At 37.4% G+C, this 22,342-nt stretch overlaps 1 protein-coding gene across 1 annotated transcript; it reads right to left on the bottom strand.

Moving 5' to 3' along the window:
• Window positions 1-4,426: 4,426 nt before the first annotated feature.
• LOC134878502 (myosin heavy chain, skeletal muscle, adult-like) lies at window positions 4,427-21,409 on the bottom strand. Its single transcript, XM_063904569.1, has 38 exons — window positions 21,209-21,409; window positions 20,382-20,525; window positions 20,083-20,239; window positions 19,110-19,137; window positions 18,908-19,022; window positions 18,669-18,761; window positions 18,286-18,349; window positions 18,106-18,204; window positions 17,921-18,024; window positions 17,469-17,607; window positions 17,258-17,376; window positions 17,012-17,161; window positions 16,755-16,925; window positions 16,145-16,451; window positions 15,791-15,858; window positions 15,509-15,596; window positions 14,830-14,947; window positions 14,620-14,743; window positions 13,998-14,134; window positions 13,133-13,388; window positions 12,317-12,559; window positions 12,002-12,178; window positions 11,752-11,897; window positions 10,677-10,767; window positions 10,199-10,588; window positions 9,990-10,116; window positions 9,787-9,905; window positions 8,848-9,044; window positions 8,581-8,764; window positions 8,344-8,509; window positions 8,133-8,257; window positions 7,267-7,575; window positions 6,526-6,729; window positions 5,778-5,903; window positions 5,522-5,692; window positions 5,345-5,449; window positions 5,172-5,267; window positions 4,427-5,089 (listed from the first exon to the last, which is right to left on the bottom strand). Exons 1-38 carry the CDS (start codon window positions 21,407-21,409, stop codon window positions 4,946-4,948), a joined length of 5,802 nt encoding a protein of 1,933 aa, XP_063760639.1. The 3' UTR covers window positions 4,427-4,945.
• Between the last annotated feature and the right edge of the window lie 933 nt (window positions 21,410-22,342).

Below are 22,342 nucleotides of genomic sequence, written 5' to 3'. Positions count from 1 at the left end.
GCAGGAGGTTGAGTCTCCTTTTATCAAGACGAATGCGCTGCTGAAGCAAACCGGATGCTCCCAACTTGGCAATGTCACTCATGTCACATTATCGATCTCGGCTCTACAATTAAAAATGGCACAGGATCTTGTTGTGGTAATAGGAACATGTCAGTGGCGGCAGGTGATAATCCTCAAGCACTATTTTTACATGCCTTTCATACTGTCAAGAACTGTCATTAGCTACTTAACGTCTATGTCGTGTTTACTGACTACTTCGCTTTTTCAATGAATGATGAGCTGCTTACTCAATGTGTTTAATGTCAAATTTGAATTTAGTGGTTTTAATGCGTCATTGTGTGTATGTATGGGTATAAACCAGACGTAACTTAGTGTCTCCCTAATGCATCATGACCTTCACCATCTGCTCATTCACCTCCAGGGCACCTTGCTGAGATTAAATGGATCAAAAAGCGGACAGTTGTCAGTACAATGACAACATAACTTTTTAGGAATGTGTCATGAAGAATGAACTTTTTAAAAAGCAGTTGTTTCTTTTAGAGGAACTGTATTGAACTCTACCCTACTTTATTGTAATTGTGTACTAGATAATACTATCTAATTAACCTTGATAATACATCACACTCATCGTCAAGTTCTCAATGTTAAGCACTTCAGCTCTCTGACATAACATGCAATGCATTATCCAAAAGGAAGCTTGACTTTCTACAAGTATACACTGCTCATTATAAACCCTGTAGCTACATCTGCACGGCAGATGTCAATGCAAAAAAGGTTTTAAAGTTCATCCTGTGTAAGATAAACTTTTTTTTTTGCAAATGAAAATACAGTATTTAAAAAGGAAACATTGGTTCAAACTTTTTCTTTTCAATCATCCATAAAACAGTTCTTGTATTTTCATTGTTTTTTGACTTTTTCTATTTTACTAGTGGTTTTCTTGTTGTGCGTTTTGTATTTCTTCTTTATACTCTCTGTGATCCACTGATATCACCCAGTAAGACACAATACACTGTAATATATATATATATATATATAGGGTTATACATTTTGAAGCAATATATATATCCTACAAAGAGGATTCCTTTATTGTTCATCAAAACAAAAAGTACCACAAAGAAAAACAGGCTTCAAGGTTGGAGGATAGTTTAAAACTGTCTAATTTATATTCTATTCCTTCTCACGTTTTCAGTGTCCAAAACAAAGATATAGAGGAATGAGTGTTGCTTTAGCATAACAATAATATAACAAATTTAATGAAGTGTCTATGTTATAACTTGGAAAAAGAAAACAGAAATGGGCCTACAATGGGACCCTGTGGCCCAACACCAATTAAAAAGGCCAGATAAAGAAGATGTGTGATGTTTTTTGACAAGATCTACATCCTGATGTGAGATTAATTTAATACAAATGCTCTTTTATTCTTACGCTTTTGAATTGAAATGTTGTTTCTTTTGTTATGATTCAAACCATTACACCTTTTTCTGCAACACTTCTTATGCCATGTATTCCATGCCAAGGTTAGAGATAGCCAGCCACCTTGAAGGAAATTGTCTGGTTTGTCTGTTTTGTTTACAAGTTAACACATAACGGTGTCCTGTGTAGAAACACATGACGACAGCTTTGCTACCACATTTAGAATAAGCCTTGGAAACCGTCTGTAACTTGAGCTCTCATTATATAAGGGGGAACAAGTGTGAACAGCAGGTTGTCATCAAGAAAATTCATCAAAATCACAGCTTAATATCCAGCAGTATATCAGAGTGTATGTTGGTTTTGTAACAACAAATCACCATCTGATCTTTGTTGGAATGAACCACCTCATGCATGCCAATTAGGTTTCTTACAAACTGGTGAAAATCAAATACGTCCCGCCTCTTAGCGTATCACCTACAATGTGTTGGAGCACATGTATATATTTCACATCCTCAAATCTGTATTGTTGATATTGTAAATATTCTTCTCTCTTTTTCACTATTTTATTTATCTGATTTGCACCATGTATGTTGAGTTGTTGGAGGAGCACGCGACATAAGATTTTCATTGCCAACATATACGCTGTATCTGCTGTGCATATGACAAATAAAACCTTGAAACCTTGAAACCAACAGAAGTATGAGAGTTACAGGCAGGGGTGGGGGAGTGTGTGGGAGAGAAATTCCCTCTTGAGACAACTTTGTGATTTTAAACTTTGAGGACCATTTACATGCACAAAACCCTATACTACACACACTAATCCTACCGGAAAAAGAGACTCCAAAAAGCATAATATAGCCCCTTTAAACTCAACTTGAAAAATAATATTACATTTCTTGCAGCTCGACTTGGACTTTAACACCATTGACTCAAGAGTTTCCTTGGACTTGAGGCACTTGACTATAAAGTTCCTGAAAAGATTTAATGTACTTTATGTAGATTACAGTAAATCCCTGAATTATCAAATGTTAACAGTCAAGTGAGCACTTTCCACTTTGTTTTAACAGACAGTAAAAAATAAATAGCAATAGCAAGCCAAAAACAGATTTCAGAATGCTTATCATTTGGGTCAAAATTGGTGACTTCTGGCTAGTTGAGGACTCAGAGTTGGGACTTGGGACTGGATTGAACACTTGAGATTTATACTAAGTATTTGAATTTAATATTGTGATTCAATTTCAACACTGTAATGTTCTTGGTTTACATATTCCTGCGAGCAAAACAAACCTGGTTCTCCACTGTGAGAGAATTACCCTGCCGTTGCAGGAAATGTTGATGAAGTGGTAACCTGTGTTCGTCCCTTGCTGTCTACTTAGTGCGAACGACCTGTCAGCTCCTCAAGTACCTCCCGTCCCCTGCTTTGAACTCACTCCTCACTCTGAGGTAACCTTCAGCTTTTTGTATGTAACGCTCCTCTGCTGAAAGTCACACAGGCTCTCTAACCTTGCTTCACAGGGATTTCTACAAATGTCATGAACATACCAGCTGCTGCTTATTACTGCACAGTGGACAGGAGTGAAAATATGTGGATTTTCACATGGTCCATTTCCAAAATGCAAGGTTTACAATACTCAAATGACAGGCTGTTCTTATTTAGGTTTTTAACGGTTTTCAGTTGAAGCTGTGAGCCAATGCTAATGTGATGTTTTGCAGTTGAATTGGTGGGAGTGCAGTGTGAATGAGCAGATTTTCATTATCAGCAGAGAGCTTCAGTTTTTAGTGATAAACAACAGTGTGGTAGCACCATCTGAATTTGTAACCATGCTTGTTTATGCATTGACATTTTCCCCCAGTTAAGCAACTATGACAATGTTATTGTCTGTTTTATTATAACATAAAAGCAATATTTATTATCAATAACATCAAATATATATTTTTTGAATAAAATGCATAGAAAATATCTTCTTATTATTTTGTAAGTTGATTTAAAAAGGTACTTGAATTAACATTTAAATGTGGTGAGCAAATAAAACACTGCATGTTATGTTTTCATTGGTTCAAGTGGAATAATGTTCCACACAATATGGTGTCTCCATCTTTTGGCGATGTATTTTAATTGCAGGTAGTGAGACAAAGCACATTTCTACTTAGCTTTGTGTTTATTGACGATTCATTTGTATCAATTTTGAGCCTTTTACAATGAAAACTGTGGTATTTAAAATAAAATAAAAAGATGTCACTGTATTCTTTTTACCTTTATTCAACCAGGAGAGTTCAAAGGAGAATATAACATTGGGTTTTCGGACTGCAGGCACGATTCATTTAATTACAATATTGATTTCCCATAATGTTCAGATACAATTATGGACAGGCATGCAGAGAGCATAGTTTTTGTCTTGGTAACAATGAGGTTTTAGTTTGGGTCAGTGCGTAAATATCTGTAGAGTAGACACTATTCCTGTAGAATGTTGAGCTGTCTCTGTTTGCTTTGCTCAGTCCTCACTGATCCCAGGCTTAACTACAGTGAGAACAGAGAGCAGATGCCGTATATATGCAAGAAACCTAGTTTTGCACATGTTGATTTGATTCATCTCACACTAGCAAGTCTATATTTATATAGATAGAGATGGTGACAAAGAGTCTGGTCCGTCCATACTGAAATATCTCAATAACTACTGGCTTTTCAGTAAAAAACTAATAGACTGGCTCCTTATTTCCCACAATGCAACCTTCCCTTTAATGGAATAATATGATGTAATTTAGCATATGAGGTCAGTTGCTTGTATGACATTTTAGGTTACTTGAAGGTAAGTTTATGAGATTTTTGCCATGAGTTGGACAACTATCACTTAAACTGACTCAAAATCTTTCTTATTATGCAAATTAAACCACATGTTCTTTTAGCATGCATATACTGTATATACGTCCAGATTGTAACTGCTTAATATTCATTTATTTTCAGAATTTCCACCCTTGAACTGCCCATTTGTGTAAATAATACAGACGAAAACCATTAAATGTCATTATTTTATGTATTCTAAATCCTAGGGGGATCTTTTACAACCCGGGGTATGTCAACGACAAGCAACAACATTGATATGGTTACTTGCATCAAACACATAAAACAGCAGCAACAACTCTAGTGGACACTAAGAAAATAGCATGTATTTGTCCCATAGGGCAAACATGTGAAAAATTCTCAATCTCGTTACAAATAATAAAGTAATACCATTTTGACGGTACAGTAGGGCTCTAGATTGAAAGCCGTATCAAATTAAAAAGTAGGATTATTTTATTATGGTTGTAATTGGTTTCACTTATTGTCTGTAAGGGACTGATTGTTTGTATTTTGGCTACAAACTTCAATGTACACCTATTATAGGACTAAAGGTTTAACCTCGAAAGTAAAATAGGAGAAATTGCCAAAATATGTGATATGCAGAAGCACAGCCACAATAATCCGTAAAATGAATAGGCCCAAAAAAATCCCTTTTGATGAATAAGGTTTAAAACCAAAAATCAATATAAATTTCTATTCCCCTTTACCGACAACATCCCGGCTCTTTGCTCGTAATTTATTCAACTGGGATTCTGCCGCGTCGGCTCGTTCCTCCGCTTCCTCCAGTTCATGTTGCACCTTTCGAGCTTTCGCCAAGTGGACGCCGGTTTGTTCCTCCTGAGTGTCATGGAAAATACCACAAGTCAGACTGTTTTTTTTTTATGTCCACAGAACATTTCACACTTGTATTTTTACTCACCGCTTCCTCACACTGCCTCTTATACACTTTAACTTTCAGCTGCAGTTTGTTGACTAAATCCTGAAGCCTTGCCACGCTCTTCTTCTCCTCCTCACCCTGAAACATTGGAGGGTGTTATTCAGTTTTTGCACATCTCACCTGTTGGCACTCACAGTCATATGACAGGATTTTACCTGATAAGTGAGCTCTTTCATTTTCCTCTCGTATTTCCGCACACCTTTCATGGCCTCACTGCTGCGTTTCTGTTCTGAGTCCAATTCATTTTCCAGCTCACGTACCTTAAAAACACAGTTATTTTAAAGCACATTTCGTTCTATTTTTACCTTAATTTATCCTTCTTTGATTCATACCCTGGCTTCCAGTTTTTGAAGCTCTTTTTTCCCTCCCTTCAGAGCCAGCTGCTCGGCTTCGTCCAGACGCTGCTGCAGATCCTTTACGGTCACCTCCAGGTTCTTCTTCATCCTCTCCAGGTGAGCGCTGGTGTCCTGCTCCTTCTTCAGCTCCTCCGCCATCATGGCAGCCTGTATGGAAATGTAGTATTTATCTGCAAAACATAATTAAAACAGCTCTTTCAAGTATATTGATACAAATTTGGATGGGACTTACATCCATGATGGATTTTTTGGCCTTCTCATCGGCGTTCCTCGCGTCCTGGACGGAATCCTCCATCTCTGACTGCAGCTGAGATAAATCAGACTCCATCTTCTTCTTGGTGTTTATGAGGCTGGAGTTCTGATCAGAAGAAATCATATAAATATGACACATTTATTAAAATTGTGAGATAATGGAGGTAGATTTGTCTCAATATTATTTGTGTGGTCAGATCAACAATCCATCTGTAAATGTAAAACAAGATTCCCAAAAAATCTGTAAATAGTTCAAATGTATTAAATCAATTGGGAAATTGATTCTGACATCTACAACTTTCAATCACAAATTTGTGAATACAGTTTTCATTTGTTGATCTAAATCCTCTGTTATTGCTTTCACATTTTATACATAAGGAGTTTTAAAACAAACTATCCGCTATAGGACGACTGAAGATCTACTTTTCTGAAAGCAATTGATACATTGTTTCCGCATTTCAAAGTAAGAGCATGAAGTACTTCCAACCTGAACAAATACAAGAAAAACTCACAATGCACATTAGATCTTATTGGATCGTTGCTCGGTACAATTTAGCAGTGGCATGTAGAACAAAGTCCTGGGTGTCACTAGTGTGAGATTGCACATGTATCTGTATGGTCTGTATGTGTCTTCCAAAGCGTTTCCTCTAACCAAATGTCTTGTTTCTTGTCCAGTTCTACCCTATACAGTTTCCTTATATATCTTTCAGGTACCGTCGTGTCCTAACCTGAGCGTGCAGCAGCTGAATCCTCTGGCTGAAGTCGATCACTTCCTGCTCAGCCAGCTTGCGACTTCTCTCAGATTGCTCCAGCGCCGCCTTGATCTCCTCGTTCTCGGCTATCAGGAGGTTGGTGCGACGCTCTGTGATGGCTAGCTGCTCCCTAAAGTCCTCCTGACAGTGGAGCGCTTCATCCAGGTGGACCTGGACATCCTGCAGCAGAAAGTTAAGGCTTGGAGCTTCAAACGGTAGGAACTACAGGTGGATAGGGTAATTATTTTTACTACTAGATATATCACCGTGAAACTTGCCAAGTTGATCACTTACATTAATACAGTTGTTTATGTATTTTATATATAAATTACGTTTTTTAATATATCCTATAATACTGTTAACAGTAATAAAATAGCAATTTTTGCCCTCTTTTTTAAATAAAATGTAACATAAATCAGGCTCTGATATATCGATTAATAAATAATAGAGATCACCTTGAAAGTTACCCAGGTGATTACTTATATTCAGGCAAATGTTTTTGTATAACACATTTTCTGAAATGGAATGCAATAATTTGTATGTGAGCGATAATTTATTGCTATCTTTGGTGAACGTAGGTGAACTCAGTTATGCATATACTGTATGTTATGGACGCAAAATAGCCAAGAATCTCAAATTGAACCAGTTATTTACAATGTGTTTTGCCTGTAGGGTCCCCTTACATAGATCACTTAATTGAGCAGTGCATTAACCAACCTTCAGCTGAGCCTGTAGGTTCCTCAGCTGTTTGGTGGCCTCGGACGCCTGGCGGTTGGCGTGACTTAGCTGGATCTCCATCTCGTTCAGGTCCCCCTCCATCTTCTTCTTCATCCGCATGGCGTCGTTCCTGCTGCGCGTCTCGGTGTCCAGCGTGTTCTGCAGAGTTTCCAAAGTCCTCTGGTGAGTCCTCTTCAGCTGGTCGATTTCTTCGTCCTTCTCTGACACCTTTCTGTCCACCTCTGACTTGATCTGGTTCAGCTCCAGTTGAAGGTGCAGGATTTTTGCCTCCTCGTGCTCCAGGGAGGACTGCAAAGGGGGAAAAAAATGCTTAAGGTTGTGTCTTTTATAATGAAAATGGATCAATATTTGTCATTCAAGAAGTACCCATTGATGGTTTATTGAAAGGCCTATCTGGCACAAGCCCAAGGGCCAAAAGGCTTTCACCTATAAATGCTACTTAGAACTTAAAATCAACATAAAGAAACACAACAAGAATCACAATAATCATACAAATGGAGAAAACAACCACTAAGAGACATAAAAACAATGACAAAATAACTCCTGAAAAAAATAACAATATAAAAACTGAAATAGTTACAAAGAAGGGACACTGATCGATATTACAAAAATGAACAGCAAGGAACACAAAATGATCACAGAGACACAAAATGACTACAAAGTTATACAAATTCGTACAAAAGGATAACAAAAAGGTCACAAAAACACACAAAATGTCTATAAAGCGGCAAAACAATGACTACAAAGTGACAAAGATGACTACGAAAAGAGGCCATCAAAAGTCTGTATTTATCGCTCCTTCAGTACGAATGTATATACCTAGGAACCATGGTAAACCTACACACCTCCACTTCCTCTAGAGTTGCCTGAGTGTCTCTCCTCTCCTGCTCGGCTTGCTTTGTAGCTTTCTCCAGCTCATGACATATTTTAGTAGATTGTCCAACTTGCTCGGTGATTTCTGTAATCTCCTCTGGAAGTGTAAATAAAAATATTTATCATCATCGCGGTTCAGTTACAAAACAAACAAGCATGATTTGTTGGCAGCAGAGCTCTTACGCTGAAGGTTTTTATTCTCTCTTTTCATCGACTCCAGATGATCCAAAGCCTCTTCGTAGGAATTTTTCAGTTTGAAAAGGTCTGTGCTCAACACTCGAGACTCTCTCTGGGAAACCTCCAGTTCGGATTGACTCTCCTCATATTTCTGTTTAAATTCAACCAGAACCTAAAAGAGGAGAAAAACTGGTTTAATAAAACCCTAAAACAAGAGGACAAAAGAGCAGGAAATTAACAAACCTTGTCAAAGTTTCTCTGTTTCTTGTCCAACACTGCATTGGCTGCATTTGACCGTTCCAGCTCCACCATGAGATCCTCCACCTCCGCCTGCAGCCTCAGCTTGGTTTTTTCCAGAGATGCACATTTGACATTAGCTGCCTCTGTCATTTCCTCAGACTCCTGCAGCCGCTGGGCCAGCTTCTTCCTTTTGGAAAACAGACATAACTTGTGTTAAAGTGGAAGAAATGCATCAGCAGTGAGTTAAAAAAAATGCTGCACATTTCTTACTTAGCCTCCTCCAGCTCTTCGGTGCGTTGGATGGCGTCCGTCTCGTATTTGGTCCTCCACTGAGACACCTCGCTGTTGGCTTTAGACATGCAGCGCTGCAGCTCGGCTTTGGCCTCCTGCTCCTCCTCGTACTGCTCCCTCAGCAGCTCGCAGTCGTGGCGAGACGACTGCAAACCGTGCGCCAGGGCATTCTTTGTCTGAAAAAAAGAATTAGAATTACAACACTGTCTAATTGTGTAAAGTAAAACTGCTTTCCAAGATATAACAAGTTAGTTAAAAGATTGTTAAAATAGTTTAGTTTGTAACCTAATGTCCATATGGTATTTTTTTATTTGCTACAAGACATATTATTTGCAAAATAAGCAGTCAATGTAACTGTTGAGCATTTCTGCCTTAGTTTAAGTTGCGGTTCACGGATGAATATTGGATATTATAATAAGTAATTTAATCCTCAAATAATTTTCAGAAAATTTGCGATTTGAGTTATTTTGTTTACAAAGGGTAAGCAATTTGTAACAAATATGGCTGTTATTATTTCCCTCTAGGCAAAGAAAGGCATTTAAGGGGCCCTATTATGCTCATTTTCAGGTTCATATTTGTATTTTGTGTATCATTAGCATAATAGCGCCCCTTTAAATTGTCGCTGGGACCAGATGGTGTTTTCTTACAAAAATAATAACACAACTAATCTAATATCAGTAGTTTACTGAATGGTATTTTTTTTTTTACCATTAAGCCAAAGATAGACAGGAAAAGGTGATGGGGGCAATTGTTGCAGATTTATTATTTTTGCCTATATTGCTTTCTTTTGGTCTCCTTTGACATTAGAGATACCTCAAACGAATTCTGTGTATTAGCTATTGTATGGATCTTTGCTTCTATGATTAATTGAAGTGACTTTAACAGAACGTATATGAGATTTTAACTGTGTCTCCAGACCTTGGTTTCCTCATCCAAGAGTCTCTTCAACTCTTCAATCTGTTGACCTCCGACGTTTTTGACTCTGTTCAGCTGCGACAGAGTGATCTCTTTCTCCTCCAGCATACGTGTTAGCTCCCCTGTTTGAAGTAAACAAGGAAACAAAATCAGATATACCACCATCTTAATGGATCTTATAAAAGAGTTCACATTAAGAAATGTACCATTTTCAGTTTGTTGACGAGCACTGAGCATGGTGTAATCACTCAGAGACCTCTGGGCTTCGTCTGATTTGGTTTTATATTCATTCATCTGGTCTTCAAGGCTCCTGCACAGCTTCTCCAAATGAGCCTGAAATATTTAACATAAATTATAGGTATCAAAAGATGAGCGTAGATAAGAAAAAACGTTGTCATCACTGGAGATCTTTTACCTTGCTTTTCAGGACACTCTCCGTGTTGCTCGTCATGTCGTCAATTTCCATCTTCAGCTCACTCTTCTCCTTCTCCAGTTTCTGCTTGACTCTCTGGAGGTTTTCAATCTGCTCGCTTAGTTCGGCCACACTGTCGGCCTGTTTCTTGCGCAGAGTTGCGGCGATTGAGTCGTGCTGCAGGGTGGATTCCTCCAGATCACGACGCAGCCTCTGGAAATCGGCATCCCGCTTTTTGTTTAACTCGGCCTGAGCGGCAGTGGCTCCTCCGGCCTCATCCAGCCTCTCGCTAATCTCCTCTAGCTCTCGGGACAGATCGCACCGCTGCTTCTCCACTTTGGCTCGAGATGAACGCTCTGACTCTATTTCTTCTTCCAGCTCTTCAGTTCGAGTCTACAGGGAAAATGTTTTTAACCTGTTACATTTCTTATGCTAGTAAAGAAAATGCATTGTAAAAGATCTACGATGTTATAAATCATACCTGTAACTCTTTAATTTTCTTTTGGAGTTGGATCATCAGGACTTGCTCAACATCGACTTTGCTCTGCAGATTGCTGATTTCAAAGTCCTTTCTGTAAAGAGTTCATTTTTTTGAGCACATAACATATTTCCATGCCTAAAAAACACTTAAAAACAAGATTTTTATACATATTTTCCAACATTTGGGAACATATTCTGATTTGTAGCTGGAGCAAGAAGTCATTTAGCTTTTTCTTAACACAATATCTAGATTGCTGCTCTGAAAAATGAAGACGATTTCGTGAGGATTAAACAAACTACTGTACTGTACATGTGTTAAATAGTTAGATTTATTGGATCTGGTAGGCAAATTTTAGAGCCCAGGCCTCTGCTATTGTGCTTTATGTAAGTATTCAATACTTATTTCTGAGAGCTGAGAAATGTAATTGCGACACTTTGATTTGTAAGTAGACTTTATAGATATTTGAGACATTGTACACAGCTATTTATTTGTCTGGGCTAACATTGTTCCTTTTGGGCTAGGGGGTGTTTTGATAAACTGAATGGAGGATAAATGTAAAATGAAATAGTTGTATCAAAGTTATAATATGAAATTATTATATCATGTAAAATTATCTAGCTCCAATTTCTTTCAAATCCTTTTCAATTATTACATATCCCTCAATATATATCGCTTTTTTCTAACTCCCCCAACACCCCTTACACAAATGAGTGTTTGTTCATTTCCCCAAAAAAGAGAACAACTTTAAATCAAAAGATAAAGATGAAGACTAGTAGCATAATTATCATTTTCTACAAATAACGTAACAACAATCTGCCGCTGTGATAACCGTGTAGCGAAAGTCTGGTACTGTGACAGCGATACATTGATGAACAGAACCAGGCTTCACATTTCAAACTATTTTTGTTCTAAGGTGAGTTAAATGACTGCAGATACAGACTGAATACATGAGATTGGTGTAAATCTCCTCTTAGCAAAAAGGCAAAAGTATCACCCTTACAAAATGTTCAGTTAAGAAAAGTCATTTTATCCATTTTATGTTTGAGGAGTAATAAGGAATCACCAGACAACATACTTTTTCAGTCTCTCCTCCGTTTGTTGTCTTTCATTCTCCAGGTCCATGATGGTTTCTTGGGACAGCTTCAGATCCCCCTCAAGTTTTCTCCTGAATCTCTCCAAGTCTGCACTCACCTTCTTCTCCTGCTCCAGTGAGCCCTCCAGCTGCAGGACACAAGGAAGCAATATTATGCAAACTATAGATATGTATCTCACACCAACAACCTTGACAATCTAATTAAGACACAGATTTTGTGGTCCGGACTCACGTCATCAACCTGTTGCTCCAGTTTGATTTTGGTCTTCACCAGAGTGTTCACTTTGTCTTCCTCAGCCTGGAGGTCGTCTAACGTCTGCTGGTGCACCTCCTGCAAAGCTCGGATCTCCTTTGAAGACTTCAGCAGTTTTTCCTCAAGAGTACTGAGCTCCTCTACCAAGTTTTTTACCTTAGAAAAGAAGCACTATACTGTTAGTTTTGAATGTATTTTTGTACACCTCTACTTCTCAGAGGTAAATATTGTAGTTTTTATTCCACCAGATCTCCACAAAACCAAAAGCTGTTTAAATGAAATCATCAGAGGCACCTTATTTTCCGTGGCGTATTTCTCCTTCTCCACTTTAGCGATGGTGAGCTCCAGGTCGTCGATGTCTCTCTTGAGCTCTGTGCATTCATCCTCCAGCTTCCTCCTCTTCGCAGTGATTTCTGCATTGATATCCTCCTCTTCCTCCATCCTCTCGGAGATGTCTTTGACTTTGGCCTCCAGGTGGATCTTGCTCTTTATCAGACCTTCGCACCTCTCCTCGGCATCGCACAGGTTCTCCCTTTCCTGAGGAGTACATTATAAAATATATTATTAAGTGCTGTAAAAGTGAAACTGGGTTAAGATGATGGTTATTCTTCTTGCCATTAAAGCCTCCTTTTTAATGCTTTATACATAGTTTCCAATAATTAGATTGTTTGCTATTAAAAAAAATGTAAATGATAATTTCGTACCTACCAATGTGTATCTAGAGTTGTTTTATAAGTCATTTAGAAATGTTTTTATTTGTTTGTAATATTGTGTATTATTTTTTTTATAATTTGGAATTATTTACTATCTATTTTTAAAAGCTTTTCGTGTCGTATAATAATTGTTAGTATTCATACATTATTTTCTAAAAAGCATATCCCTTCTTATATGTGCCATTAACCTAAATACAGTTAGTTTACCACCATCTGCTCTGTTCCTATTTATAATCTTTTACTTTGTTGAATTTTCCCCCTGCCACGTCAAATTTCCCTGTATGAATACATTTTCTTATCTTACATCCCTATTGATTACGTAGTTAAAAGAAGACACAAGTGCTGTTTCTCCTAATTACTTTATTCATAAAGGCACACCACTCCGTTGTTTACGTACTGCTTGGATTTGAAGGTAAAGGTCGTTCTTCTCCTGGAAGAGCATGACCGTTTTCTCTTCCAGCTCCTTCCTCCTTGCCTCTGACTTTGCAAACTCCTCTTTGAGTCGTGAGAACGCCTCCTTCATGTTCTGCATCTCCTTCTCGGCCTCTGCGCTTCTTAACAGAGGCTTTATCTTGAAGAAGAGTCTCATCCAAGGCCAGTTCTTCACATTCATGAAGGAACGGATGTTGTACTGGATGATGTAAATGGACTCTCTGTGGAGTGAAATCGCAAAATAATACAAGGATTATTAAGGTTTTCCATATTTTCATAAAAAGCATTTTTACTGCCTAAAATGCCTGAATGTAGTAAATATGTTAGCTAAGTACCAGCATGCTAACAGTCTAACCAGACTAACATGTTGATGGCAAGTATAAAGATTACCATATTCTCTTTCTTAGCATAGCCTGTTAGCATGCTAACATTGGCTAGTTAGAACTCAAAGCAAAGCATAGCTGAGGCTTAAGCAAAGGGTTTGATAAATTAACTAGTGGCGCTAATGGAAAAGCATAAGCATTTATCCTGAGAGGAACATAAATGTTTGAATATTTCATGACAATCCATCAAATAGTTGTTAAAAATGTTAAGTATTTTCAAGTGAGATCCCAAAACACACATGTATTTACCACTTATTGCCCTAGGTGCCAACAAAGACAATGAAACAGAGATCTTTGAGATTTTAAATTGAATTATTCTATACGTATGTTTTAATTTTGCTTTAATTCTGTTAAGTTCCCTATAATCCCCTATATTTCCTCGACATCTCTGGTAGCTCTGTTCAATCACATGTACAGTATATAAAATGAATGCATAAGTTAGTAGACCTTTTCTTTGTCATCTCCTTGAGCCACAGCCTGGTGACGTAACCTCTGGAAACGGCCTGGATTCGAGTCATCAGCACAGCCAGACGCTCATCCCTCATCTCCTCCAGGAGACCCAGCAGGCCGGCTTTGAAAAACACCTGGATGATCAGAATAAACGTTAGGAAGAGGATTAGAGCCTAGGATAAGGGGAAAAGGAAGATTTGTGTATAAGTGGAAATGTAGGGAATTAAATCAAAGTTGAAGTTAATGCTAGGTTTGATCTATTCTGAAAAGCTTAAAGTTTATTCTACACGTTCCCATTTTATATTTTAAAAGGTATTTCAAATGTATTCTCTACATTAATTACTGCAGTGATCTTACTCAATTAAAAGTACAAAAGCAATGGCATATAAAAAAGGACAGCTCAAGTTAATCTTAATTAACGTTGTTCTTCATTTTTATTAAAGATCTCCCACAAATAACTGCCTGTAATTAACTGTATGCAGATGTACTGTATTTTATTTTTCCAAGCCTGGTTCAGAGTAATTCACAGGTTCATTTTGAGAAGCAAGACCCTGTTTATGTCTGATAACTAAGAAATACAAAAAAAACAGAGATAAACAATGTGATATTTTAGTGATACCTTTGTGTATCCAAATCGATACTGGGCATGGTCCACATCGATAGAGGACAGCAGTTTCTCTGAAGCCTTTTTACTGTCGATAAACTGCCCCTCCGGGATCGCACTGGCGTTCAAAATCCTGTATCTGTCACACAGAGTACATTTTCAAACAGAAAGTAGTAAATAACATAAAGAACAAATAAAACACAAACCAAGTTTGTTGTGAGTTACCTCTGCCTGAAATCCCCATAGAGGATCCGGCTGGGAAATCCTTTCCTGCAGATCCTGATTCCTTCCAACACGCCGTTACAGCGCAGCTGGTGAAGGACCAGGTGGTGATCCATGGAGCCTACGTGGAAAATACAAAGGAAGGAATTGTTCAACAAATGTTTATTTTGTGTTAAGATGAATACAATTTGATTTATATTAGACCTGTTATAATTGGTAGACTAATTGTATGGTGCATAGAAATTATCATCTATTTTAAATGTTTATGTTTTGTTTTAGCTCTTTCATGTAAAAATGTCAGAACATGCTTTCATTGTTTCAGCCTTTAAATTTGGTGACCTCCCATTTCCTCTATTTTATATAACACTAAAGTTATTATTTTAAGGGGTTTTTGTTGTTCAAACAATTTCGTAAAGGAAGTCATAGAAGATATACATGTATTTGATTTATTTAAAAGAGTTAGAAATCAATATAACTTTCATTACTTTCAGTGAATATGTAGCCGGAGCTAGCAGCTCGTTAGCTTAGCGTAGCATAATGAAAATAAAGGGAAACAGCTTGTCTGACTGTAACAAAATCCATATACAAGCACCTAAAGTTGACTAATTTACACTTTTCTACGTGTGTGACGTTAGGATAAATCGTGTTCCTTTAACTTGAGAATGAAAATATTTCTTCTTACCTGGTGTCTTGGTTTCATTGGGGATGATGCATCTCACAAAGTGTGGATGTGTTGAGCGCAGGTTGGCCATCAGTTTATTCAGGTTTTCCTGCAAGAGGTAAACAGATTATTGTCTCTTGACATGCAATTGTTCTGTATAAAAAAACGGGACTTTTAATTTATCAACAATATTTTTATTTGTATCAAAGGAACTATTCAAAAAATGGAAAATTTAAATAGTTTTAGTAACTTTTACCACCTTACGAGGCTATGAGAAATAAATCCATTATTATTGATAATTACCCTGAAAAGTGCAGAAACCGTCTGAAAAGAAGATCCTTTTTTCTTGGCACTTCTCTTACTTCCATCAGCTACAATAAGAAATGATAAACACATGAATACATTAGTTAGTATAATCTAAAAAAATTAAATGTGTTGTTCTCAAATGTGCTGTTATGCAGAATTATTACTTTTTCTATATATTTTTTTTGTATATTTGGATGCTTGTACTTTTAGACTTTTACATAAAACACATTTTAAACGCAGGACATTTGCGTGCAACTTATTCCTACATGGTATTACTAAATAAAATAAAAAGTACTTCTTCCACTGTTCATGTACAAACAACATGATGTCATTAACTAAAGGTGAACTGACCGTCAGCAGCAGAGTACGTTGCAAAGAGCTGTGAGAGCAGCTTCAGGGAAGCTTTCTGGTAAAGCTGCACCACGGTGTCGTTGAGCGGGTCTTTGTTCTTCTCCAGCCAGCCGCTCAGGTTGTAGTCTACAGTGCCGGCGTAATGCACCAGGGAGAAGTGGGCTTCAGCCTTTCCTTTGGAGGGCTTGGGCTTCTGGAATATGCTGTTCTTCCCCAGGTGTTGGTCGTACAGCTTGTTCTTGAAGGAGCCATCTGTAGCCTTTGGAAACATGCACTCTTCTTCGAGAATAGAGAAAATGCCCATTGGCTGCAAGGAAGAAGTGATTAGTGTTGGAATAAGATAACGGCTGGGTATAATGTTGAAACATGTTGCACCGTTTGAAGCATACCAGTTCTCCCATGTAGTATAATTTAGTCAAAGTTTTTATAAATTAAAAACTTTGACTAAATTATACTATATTATTTAGTCACAGTGGGTTTATCCTTTACTTATTTTTTATGTTCAATACTGCCTTGCTGCTTTTAATCTGTTTATAATGCAAACTAATCCTACAAGAATCTGCAATGTACCAATTGTTCTAAATAAAGTAAGAAAAAAAAAATGACACACCTTTTCAATGAGCTCAATGCAGGCTGCTAAGTCCATACCAAAGTCAATGAACTCCCACACAATCCCTTCCTTCTTGTACTCCTCTTGCTCCAACACAAACATGTGGTGGTTGAAAAACTGTTGCAGCTTCTCGTTGGTGAAGTTGATGCACATTTGCTCCAGGCTGTTCATCTGGAATGAACAACAATGGTTAAAAAAATAGAGACATCATTTCACGAATATTTGCTCCATGTTATTTTGAAGTGAATCCTGTTTACCTCAAAAATCTCAAACCCTGCTATGTCCAGGACGCCAATGAAATGCTGTCTTGGTAGTTTGGTGTCCAGCTGCTGGTTGATCCTGGTGACCATCCACAGGAACAGCTTCTCATACACCGCCTTAGACAGAGCCCCCATGGCGTTGTTCACCTGTATCAGTGGGGGAACAAGTTTTCATAGTATATTCTCATATTCAAACATTATTTCAATAGAATTATTTTTTTCAAATGTATGAACACACTGTACCTGCTGAGGAGTCTGTCCTTTGGTGACATACTCATTCCCCACCTTCACTCTGGGATAGCAGAGAGCCTTCAGCAGATCTGCAGAGTTCAGGCCCATCAGGTAGGCCACTTTGTCAGCCACTGTGGGACAGAAACCACATATATGAATAATGTGGCTTGTAAAATGTATCCTGCAACCCTTATTTAGTTTAAATTGAGCTTGGAAGTCTCACCCTCTGTGCCGTCGGGCTCCGCCTGCTCCTCCCGCTGCTTCTGCTTGAACTTCATGTTCCCATAATGCATCACAGCACCGGTCAGCTTGTAGATGCCGACCTTTTCCTCCGTGTTGAACCCCAAGATGTCGATGGCACTCTGAGGAACAGACATGGATTTTGAAACTTCGTACTTTGATTACATGCACATTTTTCTAACTGATTATCATTTTCAATATAACATGAATTTATATTATTGATTAACGCTCATTCACTCTATTTAAAATTATATACAAAAATCGAACTAATAATGACAAAAGTAAGGAAAGTAATAACAAGTGGTTGGGGAACAAAAACACTATTAAATAAATACATACACAAATCATATTTATTCATATTAATAACAAGAAAACTAATACTTTGTTGAAGTTTTGCATGTTTTATTTATTATTCTTTGACGCAGGTGCACTCACATCAGTGGCCATCAGCTCCTCTGTGTCGTCGATGCTCAGCACAGTGAGTTCCCCCTGGCTGATGAAAGGGTAGTCGTACGGGTTGGTGGTAATCAGCATCATGTCTGAAATGAAACAGAGAAAGTTTGGATTTCTTTGTGCCTGTTCAGTGCGACATCAAATAAAAAATAAAAAAACTGTTTTACCGATTAATTCTGGCTTCTTGTTCGACATGATCTGATAGAAGATGTGGTAGCTCCTCTCTGCCGGCAACTGAAAGGTCACTCTGGATTTTTCCAAAAGGTCTAAGTAAAATAAATATAAGTTAGATTTAATGTATATAACAGTAGAATATAACATAGACACCAATATATAAGCACACTTACACGTTTCAATATCAGCTGATGCCAACTTCCCCTTTGTTCCAAAGTGGATGCGAATGAACTTTCCCTAAAAAAGTTGTTACATTTGAAAAATGATTTGCAATTGTTGTCACATGCTTTGATATATGGAAACTGAGAACCAATGGTGAAAAAGTTAGAAAAGTACATTAGTAAAATACTGGTATATTATGGCTTTATACCACATTTTGTGTTAATTGATCAAAATCTTCGGTGAAAATAATGTGTCAAATTACTGTAACTAAAGCGAAACATTTGCTTACGATTTCCAGTTTTTGTCCCGCAAAATATAATGTTTCTAGTTTCTACCTCTTTAAGGTTTTAGGTGTAAACATTTGAGCTTCCGTACCAATCAAAGTTGGACTTACAAAGCGAGAGGAGTTGTCGTTCCTCACAGTCTTGGCATTCCCAAAAGCTTCGAGCAGAGGGTTGGCCTGGATGATCTGATCTTCCAGATTCCCCTGTGAACTCAAAAAATGTGGAAAACTTAAAGTCAGTTAAAGGTTTTTAGATAAGGAATTTGGGATATGTCTTTGTATGACAGTACAAAACATTTCAAAAATATCTAACTAGTACAATGTTATGAATTGATAGAAATGGACTGAACCTGCATTTTTCCAGGAAGTTGCTCTTTCTTGCTCGAGTCTCCGACTGATGCAATTGTTGCAAAGTACTGGATGACTCTCTTGGTGTTGACGGTCTTCCCAGCACCAGATTCTCCACTGAAAGAGGGTAGGCATGAGATTAGGGTTGAGAAATTAAAGTATATTGCTGCCCATTGTTTAACGGCACATACAAATGGTACTTACGTGATCAGGATTGACTGGTTCTCTCGATCTGTTGAACAGAAAATAAACTGGTCAACTTTGGGATTGGATTTGGCTTTTGCCTGTATTTGAAGTGTCATATCTTTTCATTTTGCTTTCAAACAAGCTTTCAGTTAGTTTTAGATTGAAGATGCTACATCATTTTGGTTAAATGTAACTAATACTTGTTGTTCAATTTTAATTATTTTTCTGAAGTATTACTTTTGATTGAAGTCCTACGCTTTTTTCTTTGCTATATACAATTGAGAAGACAAATGGCTACATATTTAACAATCAAACTTAATGAGTCTTGAAAGTTACTAAGATTTTCTTCAATCAAAAAGTCAGGAAGTAACATTAACTACTAGAACTTTAAGAACAACTTGAGGAACTTTATTTTAATGTTTCCATGTTCTGCCTTCATTTGTACTTGAATACATCAGACCATTATTCCTTTGCTTAATTTATTTATTTAATTGTTTTAATTCATTGGTGTTTTACATTTAAAAAAATGTTATATAATCAACTTATTATAACAGTGTAATGTATTATAATTGATTAAGTAAAATACTTATTTGCAAGTTTAAATTCACAAGCTACTCAGCAGTATAAAACAACTCAGGATTTTAGAATTCTAGTCATTTATAGTGATAAACACTTCAATCAATAACTAATTACATTCAGATGATGCTATATGCATAACGGCTATTTGGCAAAAAGGAGTTTTTTGATGTCGGTAAATATATTTTAATTCAAATCTTTCGATTTTGAATGCAGAAATGTCACTTTGTCACTATTTGAGTTTTTTGCACTCAAATAGCAAGCAAAAACTTTGGCAGAAAATATTGTAAGGATGTTAAAGATCCCATAACGAGTTAGAGGATATTCTATCCTTATGATATTTTAAATGTTATCAAGTAAGCTTGCATTATTCGTCATATACGAACACATCCAGATAGTAATGGTGAGCCCGGACCTGTGAGCATGTACTGGTAAGCGCTGTCAGATATGGAGAAGATGTGCGGGGGGGCCTCCTGACGTTTCTTCCCACGGTACCCGGACACCACCTCTGGGTTGTAGACTGGAAGCCACTTATAGGGATTCACAGTCACACAGAAGAGCCCAGAGTAGGTCTGACAGAAAGTGAGGAGAGGAAAATAATCATGATTGAGAAATCAAGAATTGTGCTGAAGGACGTAAGATGTTAATTTCCCTGTAAAATCCAGATAAATAAAATGTGGACCATAAACAAATGTATGTGTTTGCAGTAATTACGTAGATCATCCAGGCGGCGTAACGCTCCTTGAGGTTGAAGAGCACGGCAGGTTCGTGCAGATGTGTGAGCAGAGCCATGTCCTCCAGCTTGTCAAACTTCGGAGGGTTCATGGGCCGGATGTCGTCCAGGTGCACCGTGACAATCTGAGGAAGGAATTCAAAGGTCCAGTGCTGACTGATACAGTAGAATAGATGGAAACAGGATAGAATCTGATGTTATTTAATTTATAGGCTAATGCATTCACTTTACAATCTTTAGATAAGACTTTAACTTTTGGAGACATTTAAAATTATTTGAATTTTAACAGATATATAACATACATTGTAGCAAGGGTGTAAAAATATATACTGTATATTTGGCAAGTTCAACGTCAACACCTATAATTTAAATAGGCAAAAATGTCACAACTGAAACTTATCAAAATGATTTTTGTATTGCATTAAAGCATGAAATAATTCATTATATTATAGCATGCTTTCATTCCAGAGACCTGGCTTCAAAACTTTATATTTGGCTATTTTAAGAATCATTTTCTCAATCCTAGAAATTACGATAAAACATATTAAAAATGTGATCTTTACTAAAGGTTTTTTATTTAAACAAAGAAAAAGTTAAATGATGTTAACAAAACTTTAAAGGGCTCTGAAATAAATTAATATTTGGTAGTTATTATATTATTATCAGGACTGTTGTTGGTTAAAACTTATAACTAATAAGTGGAAGACAGTATTACTTCTTTTTATTTTTGTTGCAATTTCTTTGGGTTGAACATTTTTATCCTCTAAAAATATCAGAGTTACTTTTTTTTTTAAAGGGCTGCACCCACCTTTGCGTCCTCAGTCTCCACGGTGACGTTGGATCCATCTTGGCTTCTGATCTTCCCCTTCACATACTCCTGCTTCGGGTCGGGCACAAACACTGCTGTTTTGGCATCAAACGGCATGTTTTGTGCTGCGATTCTCTCCCGCTCTGATTTGCGGAGGTAAGGGGCAGCCACCCCAAATATCTCCATCTCAGCATCGCTCATTTTAACTGTCTGCAAGAGCGGGAAAACAATTGTACTCAAACAGGACAACAAAAAGATGTTCTGAATTTAAATAAGTGGATGTGGATCATACTTACCAGAGTGTTGCAGACCTTAAAGAAGATCTCCTGCTCTCTATTGCTTATCGTTTCAGAAGGACAGCACAGACATCCCTCACCCTAACAAGTCTTAAACCGCCTTTATAAGCGCTGGTCCGGCCTGTTTCGTGGGGCTTTGTTCTCCTATATTTGGAGATCTGGCTTCTACGCCACCTTGATAAAGTCAAGTATGTCCATTTTGTATTTTGAACTTGCTATGTATAGCTGTATTGTGTCACTTTTAAATGGTTTCAATTGTAACCCCTTCAGACTGTCCATTAAAAAGCAATGAATGCTAAGGAAGGCAGCTTAAAGGGTTTACGGGCCCCGACACCGCAGGCCTCATTTTCTGGGATCAGGGAAGATTAGGTCTGTTAGGGCATCGCTGAAATTGACTGGCATTGGCTGTCTGAGTCCAGCTGGATCACACACCACTGTTTGGGTTTGTGTTGGGAGCAGCCGGGCCACATTTAGCACATTCCAGACAGAGGCCTGGCTCTGATAAACATCGTTCTTATATTGATTCATTTAAATGTGTTTTTGATGCATAAATAATCATTTTAGTCATCATGCTGTTTTTTAAAGTCTGTTTGAAATCTGTTTTCGCTGCTTTCCCCCGTTCCCACAATTTTTTATGGAAAAACTAACACTTCTGATGTGAAGTTTAAAAAAAGTTGTTTTGGGGAATAACAACTTAAATGTCACATTTTTGCAATATAATATCACAAGTAGCATTATTAGTTAATATACTCAGGACAGAATTGAAAAACACTTTTAACCTAATAAAAAATAGCATGCACTGATATGTTATGCAACATAAGCAAGTTATTAGAAAATG

Source organism: Eleginops maclovinus, chromosome 16, assembly GCF_036324505.1.
Source record: "Eleginops maclovinus isolate JMC-PN-2008 ecotype Puerto Natales chromosome 16, JC_Emac_rtc_rv5, whole genome shotgun sequence".
Taxonomy (NCBI): domain Eukaryota; kingdom Metazoa; phylum Chordata; class Actinopteri; order Perciformes; family Eleginopidae; genus Eleginops; species Eleginops maclovinus.
The sequence above is the reverse complement of the archived record's forward strand: the minus strand, read 5'-3'. Positions and strand labels throughout refer to the sequence as shown.

Coding starts and splice junctions, on each gene's coding strand:
- LOC134878502 (XM_063904569.1), bottom strand. CDS start 21,409: ATGAGCGATGCTGAGATGGAGATATTTGGGGTGGCTGCCCCTTACCTC. Junction 10,768..11,751: donor ACGGAGGAGAGACTGAAAAA/GTATGTTGTCTG, acceptor AACTCTTTACAG/AAAGGACTTTGAAATCAGCA. Junction 8,510..8,580: donor AACAGAGAAACTTTGACAAG/GTTTGTTAATTT, acceptor CTCCTCTTTTAG/GTTCTGGTTGAATTTAAACA.